Source organism: Syngnathoides biaculeatus, chromosome 16 (assembly GCF_019802595.1).
Source record: "Syngnathoides biaculeatus isolate LvHL_M chromosome 16, ASM1980259v1, whole genome shotgun sequence".
Taxonomy (NCBI): Eukaryota; Metazoa; Chordata; class Actinopteri; order Syngnathiformes; family Syngnathidae; genus Syngnathoides; species Syngnathoides biaculeatus.
Genome location: NC_084655.1, coordinates 3,848,523 through 3,871,286, shown reverse-complemented (window position 1 = coordinate 3,871,286; position 22,764 = coordinate 3,848,523). Strand labels below are relative to the sequence as shown.

Sequence of the window (22,764 nt, the reverse complement as noted above, 5' to 3'; positions counted from 1 at the left end):
TGCTGTGGGTCTGATGTATAAATCTGATCTATAAATCAATGAATGGTTTTGGTCCTGGCTTTTATCTCGATCATGCCCTTCCAAATCCCCATGTGAACATTGATGTCCCCCAGCAGAACGATGCAGTCCCCAGCAGTACCACTCTCCAGCCCCCCTCCAAGGACTCCAAAAAAGGTGGACTGCACTCATGTATGGACTTTATGTATCAGTTTTTTTTTCTTTTTAATGTGGTCCTGATACTACTTCTTTGATCCTAATACTACTTTTTTTTTAAGCTTACCATTTTTTGGACATTATCCCAAGATTTTTTTAGTCCAGGTTGTGATTCATAATTTTTCATTCCCTCCTTTAATTCACCTTGTGCTTTGGAATCCAACTGGAAAAAAAAGGGGGAAAGTGTATTAGATCATTCAAATCACATCTAAGTAGGCAAGAAACCTGTATGCATACTATTTTGGAATATTAACAACACCTATCAATCCATACACTAAGTCCCTTTAGTATCACTGTCAGGGTGGTGCATATTCAAGGTGATTCATAAGGTGGACTACACTCTAGGCTAGTTGACAGTTAAACACAAACCGAAGCAATCCCAAACCAACTGTGTTTTCATCAGGTATGTATACCATTACATTGCAAATGGCTGTGCATTCAGAAAAAAAAAAACATTTTAATATAATCTGATCAGTTTTTCCAAGTAAAATTTTTGCCAAAAAGAGCATTAAACAGCTGTAGCATGTTCAGAATGCTGTAGCTCAGGTTCTGACCAGAACAAGGCTGTCAGAGTATATAGCTCAAATTCTAAAGTCTTTACAATGGCTTACAGTCAGCTTTAGAATAGATTTTAAAATTCTGCTACTGGTCAATAAATCAATAAATAGTTTAGGTGCTGAATACGTGAAAGAAATGCTAATGAAATACAAACCCAGTAGGGCTCTGAGATCAACTGACTCAGGTCTAATAATGGGGTGCAGAGACCAAACCAAATGTAATGCATCAACATTTAGCTATTATGCTGCCAAAAAAAAAAAAAAATGGAAAAAGTTGCCAACAGAGGTGACATTAGCCCCAAGTGTGTGTTTTCAAATCCAGATTGAAAACTGTTATTTTTTTCTTGTACGTTTTCATTGATATTTCTTGCACCAAAAGCTGTTTTAATTATACTTTTAAAATGGTGTTATTTATGTATTTGAATGCTTTTAATCATATAAAGCGCACTGAGTTACAGTGTGTATGAAATGCGCTATACAAATACATTTGCTTTACTTTGCTTTGCTATCATTTCTGCTGTACTACACGCTTTGCTGAGATTTGAGGTTCCTAATAAAAAAACCTTCATTTGTGGAATTTTGGTTAGCTTTAGAAAAATATCTTTTCACTTATAAAATGCATGTATTCTATTGTATTAATTAAAGCATCATTTCAAGTTTAGACTTTAGACTCTAAACTTCTCGGGGAAGAAGACAGAAAATTATCTCTCTGAAGCCAACCATCCTTGCATTTTCTTAGACCGGTTATCGTCACAAGGGTTGCGGAAATGCTGGAGACTATCCCAGGTGTCAACGGGCAGGAGGCAGGGTACACCCTGAACTGGTTGCCAGTACTGGTTGCCAGCCAATCACAAGGCACATTGAGACAAACAGCCACATTCACAATCACACCTAGAGGCAATTGTAGGGAGTGTCCAATTAATGTTGCATGTGCAATTAATTGTGTTTTGTGATGTGGGAGGAAACTGGAGTGCCCGGGGAAAACCCACGCAGGCACAGGGAGAAAATGCAAACTCCACACAGGGAGGGCTGGGATTGAACTCAGATCCTCAGAATTGTGAGGCCAACGCTTTGCAGCTGTGTCATCATGCCGCTCTCTCTGATGGTGCCAGTTGCATCAAGATAGTTTATCTGTTCCTGTTTCTATAAGTGACTTGACTTGAGAGAAAGAGTTATAGATTGGCAGCTTAGCGATATGATGGGGACCGATTTGACAAAAGTGTCAAACTTTGTGAGGCAATTCTGTAAACCCTACTTATTAATTTTTTGCTAGCCCTCATCAAATTTGGCCAGTCATGTGACATCATCAATACTCCATATAGACATCGAAGCAAGATTTACAGGCAACATGATCAATTCAATGAATAAAATCAGAAAAGGATACATTTCAAACAATTTTTTTAGTCAATAAACATTCATATTTTGCGAGATATTTGGTTTGACAAAACTCGAAAATAAGGCCAAAAAAATCATCACACCATTGTACAGAACTTGCTTCCATAGCATCAGTGAACATGACAAACATTAATTTGTTTCAGGAATATTAATGTTTATAACTGCTTATTCAGCCCGTTAAAGTTTTCAACATTTAGGAAAACGTCTTTAAAGCAATTCTGGCATGTACATCAGCAACCACACCTGGTAAGAGTATGTGGATATCCATTGATCTATTTGTCACAGATGCACTTGCACCATCTTGTGCATTGCCATCCACCTTTCCTACAACCACATCTGGTGCCACATCCTCTTCCACCTTTGCATACAGATTTGACTATTTGTCTCAAACCGTCAGATGTTATTGGCAGTGTCGTCCAAAAAGGGATTCAAGCCTTGGTGTCCTTGTCCAGAGTGCATGGGTGCACCATGAACTGCTCGCCAGCCAATCGCAGGGCACAAACAAAACAACCATGAACATTCACACCTACGGGGAATTTAGCATCTTCAATCAACCTGCTGTGCATGTTTTTGGGATGTGGAAGCAAACCAGAGTACCTCGAGAAAACCCACAGAGGCACAGGGAGAACATACAAACTCCACACAGGCAAGGCAAATTTGAATCTGCCACAATGTATATATGTATTTATATAATCTGATTAAAAGAAAACATAACCAATGTTTGTTTGTTTTTTTTACTTTGGTACAAAATAAGTCAAATAACGAGCTCACTCTTTTTATTGTGGCAAAAAAAAAAATTAATAAAAGCGAAATAACGTTTAATATATATCATCCCGGCGGCATGTTGGTGCAACTGGTTTTCACAATTCTGAGGACCGGGGTTCAAATCCGGGACCACCTCTGTGGAGTTTGCATGTTCTCCCCATGCTTGTGTGGGTTTTCTCCAGGCACTCCAGTTTCCTCCCACATTCCAAAAACATGTAATAATTGGAGACTCTAAATTGCCCAGGTTTGATTGTGAGTCCAACTGTTGTCTGTCTCTATGTCCCCTGTGATTGGCTGGCATCCAGTTAAGGGTATACCCCGCCTCCTGCCTGATGAGACCTGGGATTGGCTCCAGCACTGCCACGACCCTTGTGAGAATATGCGGCTCAGAAAATGGATGGACCGATGGATGGATATATCATCCACTCAACCATCCATTCTCAATACTGGTTATCCTGTACAGTGTCACGGGTCGCTACTGCCTGATCCATCTGACTTTGGGCAAAAAGTTGGATGACACCATGAACTGATTGCCAGTCAGTCACAGGGCAGTTATAGATACAGACAACTATTCAGACTCACACCATCACTGAGTGTGAAATGAACCCACACTGCCCACATAGAATTCAGATTAATGTACCCCTACACCATCAGTGACTTGAAAATAATCAATAAGACCAAGCAATTTTCCATATCAGAGTGATTCTGCAATTCTCATCTGCTAAATAACAGTTTTAATGTGAAACACCTGCCTTTTAAAAAGAACCCTTTTACTCACTTCCAATGCAAACAGCAAGTTTCTCAATCTACTGCACTATGACAGTAAAAAAATGTAGAGAAGCTCAGCTCACCTGATCTCGAAAGATGTGTATTACCAGTGCTACTGTGACTTCTGTCAGAACAAGGAGCAAGAGGATCACAAAGAACTGCACAAGGGGAGATGGGACCAGTTTAAACCATTGTCATGAATATCAATAACATTTCCACACTGACATCTTCAATGAAACATCTAAGAATTTGGGGGATAGGTGTTTATACCGTATATGTGGTCCTACCATGAACAACAGGCAGCGTTGTTCCTTAAGGGCTCCAAGACAGCCAAGGAAGCCTGTTACCATGGTGATGCCACCAGCAACAAGCAGCAGATTGGCTGCCGAGAGTGATGGGAAGGATAAAGGAAGGGATGAAAACTCGGACTGTGTGAAGGACAGCCAAACTCCAACGCCAAACAATCCACATCCTCCCAGCTGTTTAGGAGACACATCACCATCAACCAAGCAACACATTCACAGTATATTTCATTGTAATCTTACTGTATGGGATTCCCTTACCCAGAAGATGAGGTTAAAGACAAACATCACATATTTGACGCAGCACAAGCATTTGTGAGACACTGACATCCTGAAATGAAAGTATGAGTCAAAAAGATGCACCATAATCCTGTTATTTCAAGTATCATTTTAAGTTTTTATTGGTTGGCTGTTCCAAATGACTGGAGAAACAAATGAAATATTCCCTTGCTCTAAATGCACGGTTGGTCAGTTCAGTGACAGACATTGTCTTTCATAGCGTTGCTGTGGCATTACTGATTTTTACGGTGTTAAGATAAGTAAAATTGCATTGAAACACGGGAACATGCAACACTTGGAATTTACATGCTATTACCATCAAAACACAACACGGAACAATTAGAACAAGGGTATTCTTACCTCGGATTTCCAATGTGTCAGTATTTTGACATCACTTCTTTAGCAATAAATTAAAGCTCATTATAAGTGTTGGTGCATCAATAATAATGTTACAGTTTACAATAACCATATATTTTTACCAAGGATTAAGTATTTTTGGAATGGAATAAAAAAAGTTTCAGGCCAGTAGTATCTTCATTGTTTTAATTGATTAAAAACAAGGTAAAAGTTGTGGTACATCTCCAAGTAGCAAATGAAAGGCATCAACACTGTCATTCATTGTTCAGTGTCACGAAACATCGGAACGGGGGTAGGACCCAAATGCAGGACTCTGACGATGCAAGGTAGTTCAAGGAGAAACGTTTATTATATGCCGAGGTCGGGGATCGAGCAGGCAGTCCGGTGCAGCAGCGGTAGTTGCGACGTCGGGCGAAGAGAGCAAGTGAGCGGGCAGGCAGGAGTCGGTACACAGGTGAACGATCAAGGCAGGCAGAAGTATCAAAGGAGTCAGGCTTACAAGGTTGGTCGGAGAACGGGCGAAGGTCGGTACACACAGGCGGTCGATCAGGGATACAAGAGTGCTGGAACGGGACATGAAGCTCAACGAACTGGCGCTGGCCAGTCGTCATCGGGGTCATATAAATACACAGCATAATCAGGCTGCATGAGGCGCAGGTGTGCACCTCCCAATCAGAGCAACCGCGGACACCCGCACAGCCCGGGCTGGAGCGGCAGGATCATGACATCCAGTTTTTCCACATCAAATATGGCAGGCACCTATGTACAGTAAACTGTACACTCATCACAAAAATAGCAAGCATTACCAAAATGGATCAAAGGAATAGCTCCAGGACCAAAAGTAGTCAACATTGCGCAAAGTGAATTGCTGAGGACTGTAGACCACTTTTAGTGGTGGAAGATAAAGAAGGCAGCGATATGATTCAACTTTTCAACTGCCATACAGAAACCATTTAAAGCCAATACCTGTCCTGTTCTGAAAAAAGTAATGAAATGGTTTGTTTCATTTTGGCCTGGGATTTATTAATTTTTTCTCGTTTCTTTTGTATTGAAATTAAATGCATTTGTCCAGAGTAAGTAGTATTCCCACCTGTGTCAATGTAGTGAAATTAGTGTTTCTTTGTGTTATATTTTTTTTCTTTCCATCTTTTCTGTGAAGCTTGAGTATTACAAAGTCCCTTTTCTTTTTCCTGATCTTTATTATTTTCTGTTATGCCAAAGAAGTGGAAAGGAATGTTGTTTCTCATTGATCTGCGAATCGGATGTCGATCAATGTGATTGTATTTGCTCCTTCCACAGAGGAGCGCGACATTTTGGGGACTCGTCCGGGATATGTGCAGCGTGGATGTACTTCTTCCTGTTAAAGAAGTCACCGGCTGTCACATGTCTCTTCTAAACTCTACCATCATCAGCAGCGTGGTGAACCAGAAACAGTGGTGTCCTGACTGTCAGTGAACATGGAGAAAGCGAGCTGAGGTATTTCTACATACCAGGGGAGCTGCTCTCACATTCTAAAGGTGAAAAGGCATCACACCATTCACCACAACACTGCACAAAGATGTCTTCATTTTCATCGGAGGCAGAAAAACTACAGGTTGAGATAATAAGAGAGCGATGTGATCTGTTTTGGGAAACATTGGCTGAAATATGTGACTTTTTAGTCATTGCGGGGAAAGATCGATAACTTTTGGCTGGCAAAAGTCAAAGAGCTCTCATTAAATTATTTTAAACTACATACAGAGGGAAGAACTTGAAGAGCTGGAGGATAACGGAATGGCTGACTTGCTCGGACTTAAGGATGAAATTGCTAATCTTTGCAGACCCGCTGCTCTAAAACAGAAACCAACACGGGGGTAGAAGAGGAAAGATTACGGAAGGAGATTGAGACTTTGCGACTTCAGTTGGCTGCCAAACAGAAACAGAATGGCAAAGAGCCCACAAACGGAGCAATTCAAACCGTTGGACCTAGCATGTTAACACAGAGCACACATCAGAATTTCCTCCTTGCCGTGTGGAACACAGACTTTAAAATATCTGGCTAAATCGGAGAGCCAGGGCAAAAAGATCGTCTGGCGTTTTCAAGTTTAAGCCGTCAAACTCGAAATGTTGATGCAGCAATATGACCAATTACTCCCGGCATTCAACGCCATAGCTATTTAGAGGGGAAAATCAATCTAACGCTCCCCATCCTCAAAAGAATCCTCTGATCCCACTATCAGGAGAAGAGTGCCATGGGGCTTTACAAGCAGCTGACCTCTGAAGTCCAGGGCATCAAAGAAACACTACAGAACTTCCTCATCCAAACCCTTGACCTCAGACAGAAAATCTTGTTTGCCTCTCAAGAGGCTGAGTCAGGTTTGAAATACAACCCAGATCTAGTACAAAATATGTTTCGCCATACTGTGTTAACTGGCCTGCAGAACGACAGTATAACATGTGATCTACAGCTTTATCTTGAACAGAATGACATGACCTGATGGATTGTTACTGGAGAAGCTAAACAGAGCATGTGCCTATGAGACAGACAGCACAAGAAGTAGTTACTGGGACCACCAGGGGCTGCCAGTAGTTGTTCAGTTCAGTCAAGCGATGTTCCTGACAAGCCACTCATGCAACAAAGGTTGTCTAAAGTACCCCCCACAGTTGTCTCTCAGCTGGAAGAGAAGAGATCTGAGATGGCCATGTTGCGAGATTTTAAAGCTGAGGTGTCCCAAATAAGAGAACCCATGCAGCAGCACCAGCAGCAGTTGCCGCAGCTTCAGTACACCATTACACAGAGCCAGCCTCAGCCTCAGTACAGCTCCCAACAATTTCAACCACAACTCCCGTACGTTCCACCACTGTCACAGTCCCAATACATCGCTCAACCTCACTACACCCCTCAGCAATCACCAATGTAAAAACTCCAAGATCAACATACGCAGAACTTACGCCAGAGATACTGGCCCTCACCTGACCCGGGAAAGCAAGAAGGAGCCATCCAATATCACCAAAGGTTTGTCCCACAACGAAGCTTTCCACCACCAAACTGTGGACGAATGAAGAAGTGTCTTAACTGCCAACTATGAGGAGCAGATGAATTCTGCACACACTGTTTCCGCTGTGGTAGCAGTGAACACCACCTTGCAGGATATCTTATGAAGGTAGAGCAGAGACAATTTGGAGGTGAGTCGTTACACCAAACGAGGCCACTTGCACGGGACAGGGCGTGACCAGTAACCAAGTAATGTCCCAATATTGTCTACACTGCTGAAAACAGACCCAAGATTGAAGCAATGTGCTAAATGTAAAATGGCTCTTTACTGCTCTAAATTTTGTCAAACTAATAATTGGAAAGTGCACAAAAATAACTGCTCCCGCCCCTCATCTTTGCCCGTGAACACTGCGTCACCAAGAGAGAGAACCCCCCGTTTACCTCCTCTGGTTGGTAAGAAGTGCCTGATTTATAGTCTAATTCAAGGTCAAGAGGTTCAAGCTTTTGGGGACTCTGGCTCGCAAGTGACAATTATTGATGAGGTATGGAAAGAATTGCACCTGCCAGACACAAAACCCAGAGACATTTCTGAAATTTTGGACAGAGCGGGCCCTTTAGACATAGTAGCAGCCAATGGGGAGAACATGCTGTATATGGGCTGGGTAGAGATAACCTTTAGTTTAGCTTCAGGGGAAGCTCCCACCACTTCAATGAAAGTCCCTACTCTCGTAATAAAAGGTGACGAGCTTGGCTGACCAATCATTGGATCTAATGTTATAGAGCTGATCTTAGACAATGAAATAAAACAATCTATTGCCACTGACAGGGAATGCCTAACAACAGCATTTCCCAATCTTTAACCAGAGCAAGCACAAGCCTTTGTACAGCAAGTAAGTGTGGAAGAGAGAAACGAGTACACTGTTAGAACAAATAAAGAATGGATCAGAATTCCAAAACACATCTGTCAGTGTAGAGTGCCATGTTCAGATGAGGAGCCCGCATGCAGCTACCACGCTGATCTCTGAGCCTGACGTGAACCCCCGGTGGACAGACGGACTCGACATCTGTAACACTGTCGTCAAAGTAAATAAAAACACCAGGCCTTCTATCATTGTCAGTGTACAAAATGCCACAGCCCACGACATAGTGTTGGCTAGAAGAACGGTCATTGGTAGTGTCCAAAACATTCAAGCTCTGTATCCTGCCTTAGAGGGTGGTCAACCTCCACCTCCTGTTTGCTTGAGCCATGTTCGAAGTAAACAAATCAACTGACCCACCAGTCAATTTGAGTCACTTCAGTGAGCCTGAGAGAGGAATTGTTCACCAGATGTTGAGAGAAGAATCTGCTTCCTTTTCAAAAACAGATGAGGATATAGGGTGCATTGAAATCTACAACTTGGGATTTCTTTGAAAGACACTGAATCTGTGGCAAAAACGCACTTGTCTGTGCTTGAACCCCTGTACAGAGAAATGAAAGATTACTTCAATGACCTCATCGCACAGGGGTGGTCCAGAAGTCCAATTCACCATATGCCTCACTAGTTGTCTGTGTACGGAAAAAAGATGGGAGTCTACGATTGTGCATTGACTTTCACGAAGTAAACAAGAAAACTTTCCCCGACAGGCAACCTATCCCCTGTGTGCAAAACATAATGGATGGTCTTGGTGGAAACTCCTGGTTCTCGCTGTTAGATCAGGGAAAGCCATACCATCAGGGCTTCATGAGCCAAGAGAGCAGACCTGTGGCAGCTTTTGTTATACCTTAGGTTCTCTATGAATGGCTCTGCATCCCATTCGGCCTGATGAATGCTCCAGCAGCTTTCTAGCGGTGCATGGATGAATGCCTGGAAGGGCTGAGAGATTAAATTTGCATCCCATATATAGATGACACCCTGGTCTTTAGTCAGTCATTCCCATACCACGTGTAAAATGTGAGAGCTGTGCTGCAAAGTCTGCGACAACACAGCATCAAGCTGAAGCCCAGTAAGTGTGAGCTATTTAAATGCGAAGTCCGCTACTTGGGTCGAATTGTCTCCGTTGATGGCAGAAAAATGGACCTTGCTGATACAGTGGCTGTGCAGTAATGGGCCTTCAGTGATTACTGTCAATACATACGAGATTTCTCCTGTATTGCTGGACCTCTTTATGCACTGCTTGAACCTGAACCTACGACACTGGAAAGTAATAACACAAGGAGAGACAAAAAAATAAAGGAAGCGGAGAGGAATTCCTTCAAACAAGGAAATGACTTGGGCTGATGCTCACCAGCAGGTTTCGGAAAGATTGATTGACTGTCTGGTTGAGCCCCCCATCCTTGGATTCCCAGACTTCAACAAATCATTCATCCTGCACACAGATACTTCCGACCAGGGCCTTGGTGTGGTATTGTACCAGAAACAAGAGGGAAAGCTCCGTGTCATAGCCTATGCATCTCGAACGTTGACAATAGCAGAGAAGAACTACCATCTTCACTCTGGAAAATTAGAGTTTCTGGCCTTGGAGTGGGATGTGACTGAGAGATTACGTGATTATTTAATGAATTCCACCTGCACGGTATACACCGATAACAACCCACTCACCTATCTATTATCCACAGCTAAGCTGAACGCCACAGTGAGTAGGTGGGTTGCTGAGCTGGCAAACTTACATCTGACCATTAAATATCACCCAGGCAAAGAGAATGGTGATGCTGATGGTCTGTCAAGAATGCCTTGTCAGATAGAGGAAATGATGGAGGACTGTACAGAGGAACTCTCTTCCCCTTTAGTCCAAGCTACTGTGCAAGCCGTAGAAACAAAAGACTCTAAAATAATATGGTGCATAATGGCTCTTGAATCTTCGAGAACAGATGAAGAACCACCTACGTCATTTTCCAAAATGGAGATCTGCCAGCACAAAGAGAGGATCCAGATATTGGCCCTGTACTAAACCCCAAACAGTCAGATCAAAAACCTGCTGGACAGCAGCTCAAGTCACTCAGCACAAAGAGCAAACGTTTACTCATAGAGTGGGACAAACTGAGTTTGGATGTAGACGGACTACTGTACCAAAAGACTCTCACCAGGACTCAACTTGTCCTACCAGAAAAATATAAATTAACAGTACTGAGACAACTTCATGACGATATGGGCCATCAAGGGGGGGGGGAATGCACAACATCACTCATTCGGGATTGTTTATTCTGGCCTTACATGCAGCAAGAGGTTGAGATCTATTCTATATGTTTTGATGCAGTCCCTGCGTTAAACAGAAAAAAGCACAGAGAAACAAGAGCTCCCTTCACTCCCATTGTCACAACACAGCCATTTGAACTAGTCTCCTTTGACTTCATGCATCTTGATAAGTCTGTAGGTGGCTATGACTACATACTGTTGATAGTTGATCATTACACTCGCTTTGCTCAAGCATATGCCACAACGAAGAAATCTGCTAAATGTGTTGTGGACAAGATCTTCAATGATTATGCTTTGAAGTGGGGTTTTCCCAAGTGTATTCATCATGATATGGGGAGAGAATGGGGAAATCAGTTGTTTTCACAGTTACAGAAGATCTGTGGGGTGATGGGTTCAAGAACAACACCGTATCACCCCCAAGGAAATAGGCAACTTGAGAGGATGAATAGAACCCTTCTACAAATGCTGAAAACTCTCACTGAAAAACAAAAGTCCAACTGGAAAGAGTCACTGAATAAACTCATGTTTGCATACAATTGCACGAAAAGTGAAGTTACTGGATTTTCACTCCTATTTGGAAGGTCTCCAAGACTGCCTGTTGTCCTGCAGTTTGACTTGACTCCTGAAACATGAACTACCGATCACAAGGAATACATTAAAAATGAAAAGCACAGATGCAGGAGGCATATGACATAACAACTAAGAATACAAAGAAAAGTGCAGAGAGAAACAAACGAAACTATGACAACAAAGTGAGAAGTTCTGTGCTGTACGAGGGCGGCAGAGTCTTTGTAAGAAATTTGACCCCCACAGGAGGAACTGGGAAACTTCGAAACCACCGAGAAGATTGTATATATAAAGTCATCTGCCAAGTGGGAGAGGACATGCCGATATATGAGGTACTGCCAGAGCAAGGTAAAGGGAGAACAGGTAGGGTTCTACACTGTAATCTTATTTTGCCATGCGATAATTAACCCTTGGAAACCCAGTTAACCCTTACTAAACGGAAAAGGAAGATTAAGGCCCATGCCAGTAGTGATACGACTGTAGCAAATCAAGAGGATGAGGAGAGCTACAGAACTATGGAGACCACTGTGTGCCAACAGACAAGTTTTTTCGTGTGCTGCAGCCAGTCGATCTAGACGACTAGAATGTCAATGATTCTGAATCTCAACAGCAAGACTTACCTCAGCAGCAGGAGATTGAGGGTCTAGAACAGGTGCTCAATGGAGGCATGAGACCAGATCAGGAGGAGAATCAAGTTAAAGATGAGTCAGTCAACAAACAAAGAATGCCAGCAATGATATCATCTGTTCCTGTGCGCGTCAGACAGCATCGGGCTGCTGCGAGTACAGCGGCGAATCTGAAGAACCCAGCCAACAATGTCTCACTCAGCCTCGTGCGCGCAGTAATGTGCCCGGGCTTGATAGTGTTCATTGCGTACTGCGGTGGCTGTGAACAACCCTCTAAAAGCGGCACGCCTCGCTCCATTATATGCCACCACGGCGCCGAAAATCAGCCACATCGGCAGAGGCGCCGTGTTTGATGGTCACAGCTTCAGCGAAAGCTGGGCATGGGGTTTTGCGGACGGGGGCACCTCTGAAAATCCCAGCCGAGAATGCGTCACACAGCCGCATGCGCACAGTAAAGCGCCCCAGCTGACTGTGTTGTTCATCATACTGCATCGTCTATGAACACCCCCCTAAAGCAGTACGGCTCGGCTCCGTCATAAGCCACACCAGCCGGCTGTGATGGCTCATCCCCGCCGCGGAAGTGGATCGGACAGGGATGCGGTTTGGCCGTGATCGCATATCATCTGACTATGGCTCGAAACAATAGTGTAATATTGCCCTGAGGGCTCGAAACAATAATGTAATATTGCCCCGGTAACTTCACTCGGCTGTGTGGTGTTGTCATTTTCGAAAAGAGCTTCCGTGTCAGAAGGGACGTGTTCGTCTCCCATAGTTAGGGTGCACCGCGTTTTATCATTGGCGAATGTCCGGGTGACGTCACTTACAGAGGAGGCAGCCAATATGGCGACCACTTGGATATCGTAGAATGACACGTCTGCAACTTTGCGCATGGATGACGCGCTCACCGCTCACATTTATTTTTTTTGTATGGACATTGAAGTGAATAATGTTTTATGTATTTTTCATTACAATTCTATTTTCGAATGTTTATAGGGATGACACTTGGGCTTTAAATAACTCAATTATTGTGTCAATTTTGTTCTGCCATGCAGATGCAAGTTTGGTGCCTGGAGACCGCATCTGCATTCTCTCCTTCTCCCCCTCTCCGTTCACAGCACCTCAATTATCTCATTACCTCTGGTGTATATCAGCCTGCCTCTTTCCTGAGATGCTCGCCAAAGTATTGCAGATCCTTCCAGTGGTACCTAGGTCAGATATTCTGTAAATCAACTCCTCGGTCCCCTGGTAACCATCATGTTTCTTTATTCCTAGTGCTCCCCTGTGTTCCAGACCCATGTCATTTCTGCCACCAAGCCTGCCACCTGTTCAGTCCTCTGCCTGACAGCTATCCACGTCACCACCTGTCAATGTATCCTGGATACCTTTTCTTCAATAAACTGTTATCATCTCAAACCTGCCACTGCCTGCTCTTGGGTGCAGCTCTTCTCCATCCATCCATTTTCTTAGCTGCTTATCTTCACAAGGGTCATGGGAGTACTGGAGGCTATCCCAGCTGTCAACGGTCAGGAGGCAGGGTACACCCTGAACTGGTTGCCAGCCACTCAAAGGGCACACGGAGACAGGCAACATTTGCACTCACAATCACACCTAGGGGCAATTTAAAGTGTCCAATCAATGTTACATGATATTGGGATGTGGGAGGAAACCGGAGTGCCTGGAGAAAACCCCCGCAAGGCACAGTGAGAACATCCAAACTCAAACACAGTCAAAGGACGGGATTCAACCCTGGCCCTCAGAACTGTGAGCCCAACGCTTTATAGCTGAAGTCCAGTACATGACAAATTATTTTAAAAAGTTTCAAAAATGTTGCTTTGTCGGACACTCATCCCCCCAAAGTGGAGAAAGGCTACCCTCTCGTCCACCAGGGTGAATCCTAATGTACAAGCGCCAAGCCGGGGGGAAATAAATATACTCACACCTGCTTTGTGCCTCTCACCATGGGCAAATCCGAGGTGGAAGAGAGTCCAACCCCTCTCAGGAGGACTGGTACAGAGCAAAACTGTGTGTGGAGGCAAGGCTGAGTATATCTCGTGAGAACTTCTCAACCTCACACAACAGCTCAGGCTCCTTCCCTACCATTCCCTGCCAGTGACATTCCACATACAAGGGTCGCGGGAGTGCCATCTTTGGGCAGGAGGCAGAGTAAACCCTGAACTGATTTTCAGCCAATTGCAGGGCACATAGACACAAACTTCTTCTTCTTCTTCTTTTCCTTTCGGCTTGTCCCGTTAGGGGTCGCCACAGCGTGTCATCTTTTGCCATCTTAGCCTATCTCCTGCATCTTCCTCTCTAACCCCAACTGCCCTCATGTCTTCCCTCACCATATCCATAAACCTTCTCTTTGGTCTTCCTCTCGTTCTTTTGCCTGGGAGCTCCATCCTCAGCATCCTTCTACCAATATACTCACTCTCTCGCCTCTGAACATGTCCAAACCATCGAAGTCTGCTCTCTCGAATCTTGTCTCCAAAACATCCAGCTTTGGCTGTCCCTCTAATGAGCTCATTTCTAATCCTATCCAACCTGGTCACTCCGAGCGAGAACCTCAACATCTTCATTTCTGCCACCTCGAGTTCAGATTCCTGTTGTTTCTTCAGTGCCACTGTCTCTAATCCGTACATCATGGCCGGCCTCACCACTGTTTTGTAAACTTTGCCCTTCATCCTAGCAGACACTCTTCTGTCACATAACACACCAGACACCTTTCGCCAGCTGTTCCAACCTGCTTGGACCCGTTTCTTCACTTCCTGACCACACTCTCCATTGCTCTGTATTGTTGACCCCAAGTATTTGAAGTCGTCCACCCTCGCTATCTCTTCTCCCTGTAGCCTCACTCTTCCCCCTCCACTTTTCTCATTCACGCACATATATTCTGTTTTACTTCGGCTAATCTTCATTCCTCTCCTTTCCAGTGCATGTCTCCATCTTTCCAATTGTTCCTCTGCATGCTCCCTGCTTTCACTGCATATGACAATATCATCTGCGAACATCATGGTCCAAGGGGATTCCAGTCTAACCTCATCTGTCAGCCTATCCATTACCACTGCAAACAGGAAGGGGCTCAGAGCTGATCCCTGATGCAGTCCCACCTCCACCTTAAATTCCTCTGTCACACCTAAGGCACACCTCACCATTGTTCTGCTGCCATCATACATGTCCTGTACTATTTTAACATACTTCTCTGCCACACCAGACTTACGCATGCAGTACCACAGTTCCTCTCTTGGTACTCTGTCGTAGGCTTTCTCTAGATCCACAAAGACACAATGTAGCTCCTTCTGACCTTCTCTGTACTTTTCCACGAGCATCCTCAAGGCAAATAATGCATCTGTGGTACTCTTTCTAGGCATGAAACCATACTGTTGCTCGCAGATACTTACTTCTGTCCTGAGTCTAGCCTCCACTACTCTTTCCCATAACTTCATTGTGTGGCTCATCAACTTTATTCCTCTATAGTTCCCACAGCTCTGAACATCCCCTTTGTTCTTAAAAATGGGAACTAGAACACTTTTCCTCCATTCTTCAGGCATCTTTTCGCCCGCTAGTATTCTGTTGAATAAGTTGGTCAAAAACTCCACAGCCATCTCTCCAAATTGCTTCCATACCTCTACCGGTATGTCATCAGGACCAACTGCCTTTCCAGTTTTCATCCTTTGTAGTGCCTTTCTGACTTCCCCCTTAGTAATCATTTCCACTTCCTGGTCCTTCACTCTTGCCTCTTCAACTCTTCCTTCTCTCTCATTTTCTTCATTCATCAACTTCTCAAAGTATTCTTTCCATCTACTTAGTACACTACCGGCACCAGTCAACACATTTCCATCTCTATCCTTAATCACCCTGACCTGCTGCACATCCTTCCCATCTCTATCCCTCTGTCTGGCCAACCTGTAGAGATCCTTTTCTCCTTCTTTCGTGTCCAACCTGGTGTACATGTCTTCATGTGCCACTTGTTTAGCCTTTGCCACCTCTACCTTTGCCCTACGTCGCATCTCGATGTACTCCTTTCGCCTCTCCTCAGTCCTCTCAGTATCCCACTTCTTCTTCGCTAATCTCTTTCCTTGTATGACTCCCTGTATTTTGGGGTTCCACCACCAAGTCTCCTTCTCCCCTTTCCTACCAGATGACACACCAAGTACTCTCCTGCCTGTCTCTCTGATCACCTTGGCTGTCGTCGTCCAGTCTTCCGGGAGCTTCGGTTGTCCATCGAGAGCCTGTCTCACCTCTTTCCGGAAGGCTGCACAACATTCTTCCTTTTTCAGCTTCCACCACATGGTTCTCTGCTCTACCTTTGTCTTCTTAATCTTCCTACCCACCACCAGAATCATCCTACATACTACCATCCTATGCTGTCGAGCTACACTCTCCCCTACCACTACTTTACAGTCAGTAACCTCCTTCAGATTACATCGTCTGCACAAAATATAATCTACCTGCGTGGTTCTACCTCCGCTCTTGTAGGTCACTATATGTTCCTCCCTCTTCTGGAAATAAGTGTTCACTACAGCCATCTCCATCCTTTTTGCAAAGTCCACCACCATCTGCCCTTCAAAGTTCCTTTCCTGGATGCCGTACTTACCCATCACTTCTTCATCGCCCCTGTTTCCTTTACCAATATGTCCATTACAATCTGCACCAATCACAACTCTCTCGCTGTCTGGGATGCTCAGAACTACTTCATCTAGTTCCTTCCAGAATTTCTCTTTCAACTCTAGGTCACATCCTACCTGTGGTGCATAGCCGCTAACTACATTATACATAACACCCTCAATTTCAAATTTTAGTCTCATCACTCGATCTGATACTCTTTTCACCTCCAAGACATTCTTAGCCAGCTCTTCCTTTAAAATAACCCCTACTCCATTTCTCTTCCCATCTACTCCGTGGTAGAATAATTTAAACCCTGCACCCAAACTTCTAGCCTTACTACCTTTCCACCTGCTCTCTTGGATGCACAGAATATCAACCTTTCTCCTAATCATCATGTCAACCAACTCCTGTGCTTTTCCTGTCATAGTCCCAACATTCAAAGTCCCTACACTCAGTTGTAGGCTCTGTGCATTCCTCTTTTTCTTCTGACGCTGGATCCGGTTTCCTCCTCTTCTTTGTCTTCGACCCACAGTAGCTGAATTTCCACCGACGCCCTGCAGGTTAGCAGTGCCGGGGGCGGGCGTTGTTAACCCGGGCCACGACCGATCCGGTATGGGATTCTTTAGATGAACGCTCATATTTGTTTGGCACAGTTTTTACGCCGGATGCCCTTCCTGACGCAACCCTCTGCATTTATCCGGGCTTGGGACCGGCCTACAGATTGCACTGGTTTGTGCCCCCATAGGGCTGCATTAGGGCACATAGACACAAACAACCATTCACATTCACAATCAAACTCAAGGGCAATTAAGAATCTCTAATAAAGGCATGTTTTGGGGCTGCATGGTGATAAGAGCTTCTGCCTCACATCTCTGAGGAAAAGAATTCAAATCCCGGCCCTGTTATTGTGGCGTTTGCATGTTCTCCCAGTGCCTGCGTGGGTTTCCTCCGGGCACTCCAGTGTCCTCCCAAATCCCAAAAAAAAAGGCTTAATTGGACATTCTAAATTGCCCTCGGGTGTGAATGTGAGTGCAAATGGTTGTGTGTTTCAACAGTGAGGAAAATATGTATTTGAACACCTTGCTATATTGCAGGTTCTCCCACTTCGAAATCATGGAGGGGTCTTAAATTTTCACTGGAGAGCCATGTCTACTGTGAGAGAGATAATCTAAAAAGAAACATCCAGAAATCACAATGCATGATTTTTTTTAATGATTTATTTGTGTGATACAGCTTCAAATAAGTATTTGAACACCTGAGAAAGAGCCACTCCTTTGTTTTCCTGGCTGTGTGCTTTGGGTCACTGTAATGTTGAAAGAACCAGCCATGACCCATCTTAAATGCTCTGACTGAGGGACAGAGGTTGTTCCCCAGAATCTCACAATACATGGCCAATACATCCTCTCCTTAATACAGTGCAGTCGTACTGTCCCATGTGCAGAAAAACTCTTGGAATGGAACTCATCATTCGTCTTCCTCCAAACACGGTTAGTGGAATTATGACCAAAAAGTTCAATTTTGGTCACATCTGACCACAAACCTTTCTCCCATGACTCCTCTGTATCATCCAAATGGTCATTGGCAAATTTAAGACAGGCCTTGACATGTGCTGGTTTAAGCAGGGGAACCTTCCATGCCATGCATGATTTCAAACCATGAAATCTTAGTGTATTACCAACAGTCACCTTGGAAACGGTGGTCCTAGCTCTTCTCAGGTCATTGACCACATCCTGACATGTAGTCCTGGGCTGATTCTTCACCTTTCTAAGGATCAATGAGACCCCACGAGGTGATATCTTGCATGGGGCTCCACTCTGATTGAGATTGACCGTCATGTTTAGCTTCTTCCATTTTCTAATGATTGCTCCAACAGTGGACCTTTTTTCACCAAGCTGCTTGGCAATTTCTCCGTCGACCTTTCCAGCCGTGTGGAGTTACACAATTTTGTCTCTGGTGTCTTTGGACAGCTCTTTTGCCTTGTCCATGTTACAAGTTTGAGTCTTACTGATTGTATGGAGAGGACAGGTGTCTCTATGCAGCTAACGACCTCACACAGGTGCATCTGATTCAGGATAATACATGGCGCGGAGGTGGACTTTTAAAGGCGGACTCACAGGTCTCTGGGGGTCAGAATTGTCGGTGATAGGTGTTCAAATCCTTATTTGTAGCTGTATCGCACAAATAAATAGTTAAAAAAATCATACATTGTGATTTCTAGATTTTTCTTTTTAGATTATCTCTCTCACAGTGGAACCCTCATTGATTTCTAAGTGGGAGAATTTGCAATATAACAGGGTGTTCAAATATTTATTTTCTTCACTGTATGTGCCCTGTGAGTTGGCTGACCAGTTGATGGTGGGATAGGCTCCAGCTATCCCGCAACATTTGTGAGGATAAGCGGCTCAGATAATGAATGGATATATAGATAATGTATTTTTAGAAGTTTTACAGTGAAAGAGAGCATGGATCCATATCCTTTAATCTCAAAATGACTAGAAAGTCAATGAAAGCTATGTTTCCTGAAGAGTCATGCTACAGGAACATGCAATTGTTACAAAATCATTTTAATTGTCCGCTCCTCATCTTAAAACTATTTGTTTTACTAGTTTGTTGGTGACTTGATTATTGTAATGGTCTTCTGACTGTGCTCCCCAAAAAGAGCATTAAATAGCTGCAGCTCGTTCAGAATGCTGCAGCTCTTGTTGTGACCAGAACAAACCATATAACTCCAATTCTAAAGTCTTCACACTGGCTTACAATTGTAGAATACATTTTCAAGGTTTGCTTCTGGTCTATACATCAATAAATGGTTTAGGTCCTGAATACATGAAAGAAATGTCAACTGACTCAGGTCCAATAATGGAGTGCTGAGACTAAACCAAATGTGGTGAATCAGCATTTAGCTATTATGTTGCAAAAAAAATTAATAAAATGCCAAAAGAAATGACATTTGCCCCAAATGTGTGTTTTTAAATACAAATGAAAAAAATCTTTTCTCATGCGTTCTAGAATCCATTCACTTTTCAGTGATATTTTTTGCACTAAAACAGTGATGAAAGTCCTCCAGATTTTCCCAGAATTCCGGATTTTTACATTTTCATGAAAATTGCTCCGGAAAATTGAGGAAAAATTGCCTAAAATTAATCCGGACATTAGTTGACAACATTGAACAAACATGCGTTTGAGTTCATTTTGCTTTCACGAGCGTAGCCGTGTCAGTAACGCCCCTCCCCTCGCATTCTTTCAAGACGTTGCTTGTTTTGCGTGGTCTTGACATTAATTTACGTGTTTATTTCATAAACGTTGTTAACTAATTAAATCTGCTCCAAAACAACCGGTATTCACTCGAAAACAGCAAATGCAAGTTGACCTTACTGAGCGTGTACGGAGGAAGTACGAAAGCGCATGTTCAGAACTGCTTCAGGTAATACGAGCACATTTACGTCGACAGTCGTCAACATCATGAGGCATGTCAAAAGAAATTCAGTTACCCCAGGGGTGCTCATTGCGTCCATCGCGAGGCAATGTGATGGCGTAAAAACAAACAAACAAACAAAAAAAACAACATTAGACTATCATCGACCTCGTCTCTTGATTCAGGCGTGGCCAATACCTCGGGCGCATGCACGTAAAGGCGCGTTATCTGCGAGCATGACCGACCACACTTGTACATTTTTCAAATGTGAGTGACTGTGCATTCTTTCAAGACGTTGCTTGATTTGCGTGGTCTTGACATTAACTTACGTGTTTATTTCATAAACGTTGTTAACTAATTAAAGTTAACAAATTAGTTAACTATTTAAATCTGCTCCAAAACAACCGGTATTCACTCAAACAGCAAATGCAAGTTGACCTTACTGACCGTGTACGGAGGAAGTACGAAAGCGCATGTTCAGAACTGCTTCACGTAATACGAGCACATTTACGTCGACAGTCGTCAACATCATGAGGCATGTCAAAAGAAATTCAGTTACCCCAGGGGTGCTCATTGCGTCCATCGCGAGGCAATGTGATGGCGTAAAAACAAACAAACAAAAAAAACAACATTAGACCATCATCAACCTCGTCTCTTGATTCAGGCGTTGTCACGTCCCATCAGAAACGGGGGTAGTACCCAAATGCAGGAACTCGGAAGACGCAAGGTAGTTCAAAAAGAGAAACGTTTATTGTATGCAGAGGTCGGGGATCGAGCAGGCAGTCCGGTGCAGCAGCGGTAGTTGGGGCGTCAGGCGAAGAGAGCAGATGAGTGGGCAGGCAGTAGTCGGTATACGGGGAAACAATCAACGCAGGCAAATTATCAAAGGAGTCAGGCTTACAGGGTTGGTCGGAGAACGGACGAAGGTCGGTACACACAGGTTCAGTCAGGAATACGAGAGCGCTGGAACGGGACACAAAGCCCAACGAACTTGCCGAGGACCAGTCGTCACCGGGTCCTATATATACGGGGGATGATCAGCCCGCATGAGGCACAGGTGTGTGCCTCCCAATTAGCGCAGCCGCGCGGGCACCCGCACAGCTCGTGTTGAAGCGGCAGGATCATGACAGTACCCCCCCCCCTCAAAGGCACGGCTCCCAGACGTGCCTAAACGAAAAAACAGACAAAAGTAACACAGGCAGGGGTGGGCGGAAGGGGGTCTGGAGGAGGGCACGCCCCCCCCTGAACCCCAGACTGGTGGCCATCCAGGCCACCAAACACAAGCCGTCCGGGCGGACAGGTCAGGAGGACGACCCGGATGCCAAGCACCAGGGTCCCCACGGGGCAATTCGGGCGGACGACCTCTGTGAGGAACCAAATGGCGAGGCAGGAACCAGAACGAGGCAGGCCACTGCTCCAGACGAGAACCTCCCACGCCGTCGTTGCAAGACGACCAGGGATTGGTCGCCAACGAGGCCAGGTCCTGAAGCAGCTGGGCGAACTCAGGAGTGAAGAAGATGATGGGGAGCAGGACCAGAGCCATGACCGCCACCCCGAAGTCTCTCCAGCTCCTGGGTGGCTCCACAGAACTCCCCAGCTCCTGCTGGACAGGGACGTGAGAAGGCGGCGCCAGTACCGCCCCCTCCTGGACAGCAACGTGAGAAGGCGGCGCCAGTACCGCCCCCTCCTGGACAGCAACTTGAGAAGGCGGCACCAGTACCGCCCCCTCCTGGACAGCAACGTGAGAAGGCAACGACCCCGTCGCCGCCTCCTGGACAGGAACGTGAGAAGGCGGCAGCAGCATCACCAACTCCACCTCCTCCTGGACGGGAGCGTGAGGCGGCTGGGAAACTGTCGCCACCTCCTGGACAGGAACGTGAGAAGGCGGCGCCAGTACCGCCCCCTCCTGGACAGCAACTTGAGAAGGCGGCGCCAGTACCGCCCCCTCCTGGACAGCAACTTGAGAAGGCGGCGCCAGTACCGCCCCCTCCTGGACAGCAACTTTAGAAGGCGGCGCCAGTACCGCCCCCCCCTGTATAGCAACTTGAGAAGGCGGCGCCAGTACCGCCCCCCCCTGGACAGCAACTTGAGAAGGCGGCGCCAGTACCTACCGCCCCCTCCTGGACAGCAACTTGAGAAGCCGGCGCCAGTACCGCCACCTCCTGGACAGGAACGTGAGAAGGCAGCGACCCCGTCGCCGCCTCCTGGACAGGGACGTGAGAAGGTGGCAACCCCGTCGCCGCCGCCTCCTGGACAGGAACGAGAGAAGGCGGCGCCAGTACCGCCCCCTCCTGGACAGCAACTTGAGAAGGCGGCGCCAGTACCGCCCCCTCCTGGACAGCAACGTGAGAAGGCGGCACCAGTACCGCCCCCTCCTGGACAGCAACGTGAGAAGGCGGCGCCAGTACCACCCCCTCCTGGACAGCAACATGAGAAGGCGACCCCGTCGCCGCCCCCTCCTGGACAGCAACGTGAGAAGGCGGCAGCAGCATCACCAACTCCACCTCCTCCTGGACGGGAGCGTGAGGCGGCTGGGGAACTGTCGCCACCTCCTGGACAGCAACGTGAGGCGGTATCGGGTCGGTCCCCACTGCCACGTGAGCTTGCAGTGCATCCGTTGAAACAGCAACGTGGGCGTGGCGCAGTGGCGAATCCGTTTCCAGGGCAACGTGAACCTGAGTAGGCAGAGAGTCAGTCGAAACTGACACGTGGGCGTGTCTCGGGTGCAGGTCAGTTCCGACTGCCGCGTGAGCCTGCCTCAGGAGCGA

At 45.5% G+C, this 22,764-nt stretch overlaps 1 protein-coding gene and 1 long non-coding RNA gene across 3 annotated transcripts in view; one reads left to right on the top strand and one right to left on the bottom strand.

Moving 5' to 3' along the window:
• The window catches only part of tspan4b (tetraspanin 4b), a 49,283-nt gene that overhangs the window by 16,523 nt on the left and 9,996 nt on the right, over nt 1-22,764 (bottom strand). Inside the window, exons 1-5 of one of the 2 annotated variants that reach the window (XM_061845700.1) lie at nt 5,136-5,227; nt 4,262-4,331; nt 3,986-4,177; nt 3,782-3,856; nt 281-376 (exon numbers count right to left, since the gene is read on the bottom strand). In XM_061845700.1, coding sequence (XP_061701684.1) covers nt 281-376; nt 3,782-3,856; nt 3,986-4,177; nt 4,262-4,330 — 432 coding nt within the window. In that variant the 5' untranslated portion in view covers nt 4,331; nt 5,136-5,227. Of the gene's footprint in view, nt 1-280; nt 377-3,781; nt 3,857-3,985; nt 4,178-4,261; nt 4,332-5,135; nt 5,228-22,764 lie in introns of those variants that run through there. The other variant, XM_061845699.1, reaches the window with a different exon arrangement.
• LOC133514206 (uncharacterized) lies at nt 5,303-13,388 on the top strand. Its single transcript, XR_009798743.1, has 4 exons — nt 5,303-5,621; nt 5,936-6,153; nt 13,029-13,185; nt 13,249-13,388. It is a non-coding gene; the product is annotated as an uncharacterized LOC133514206 (long non-coding RNA).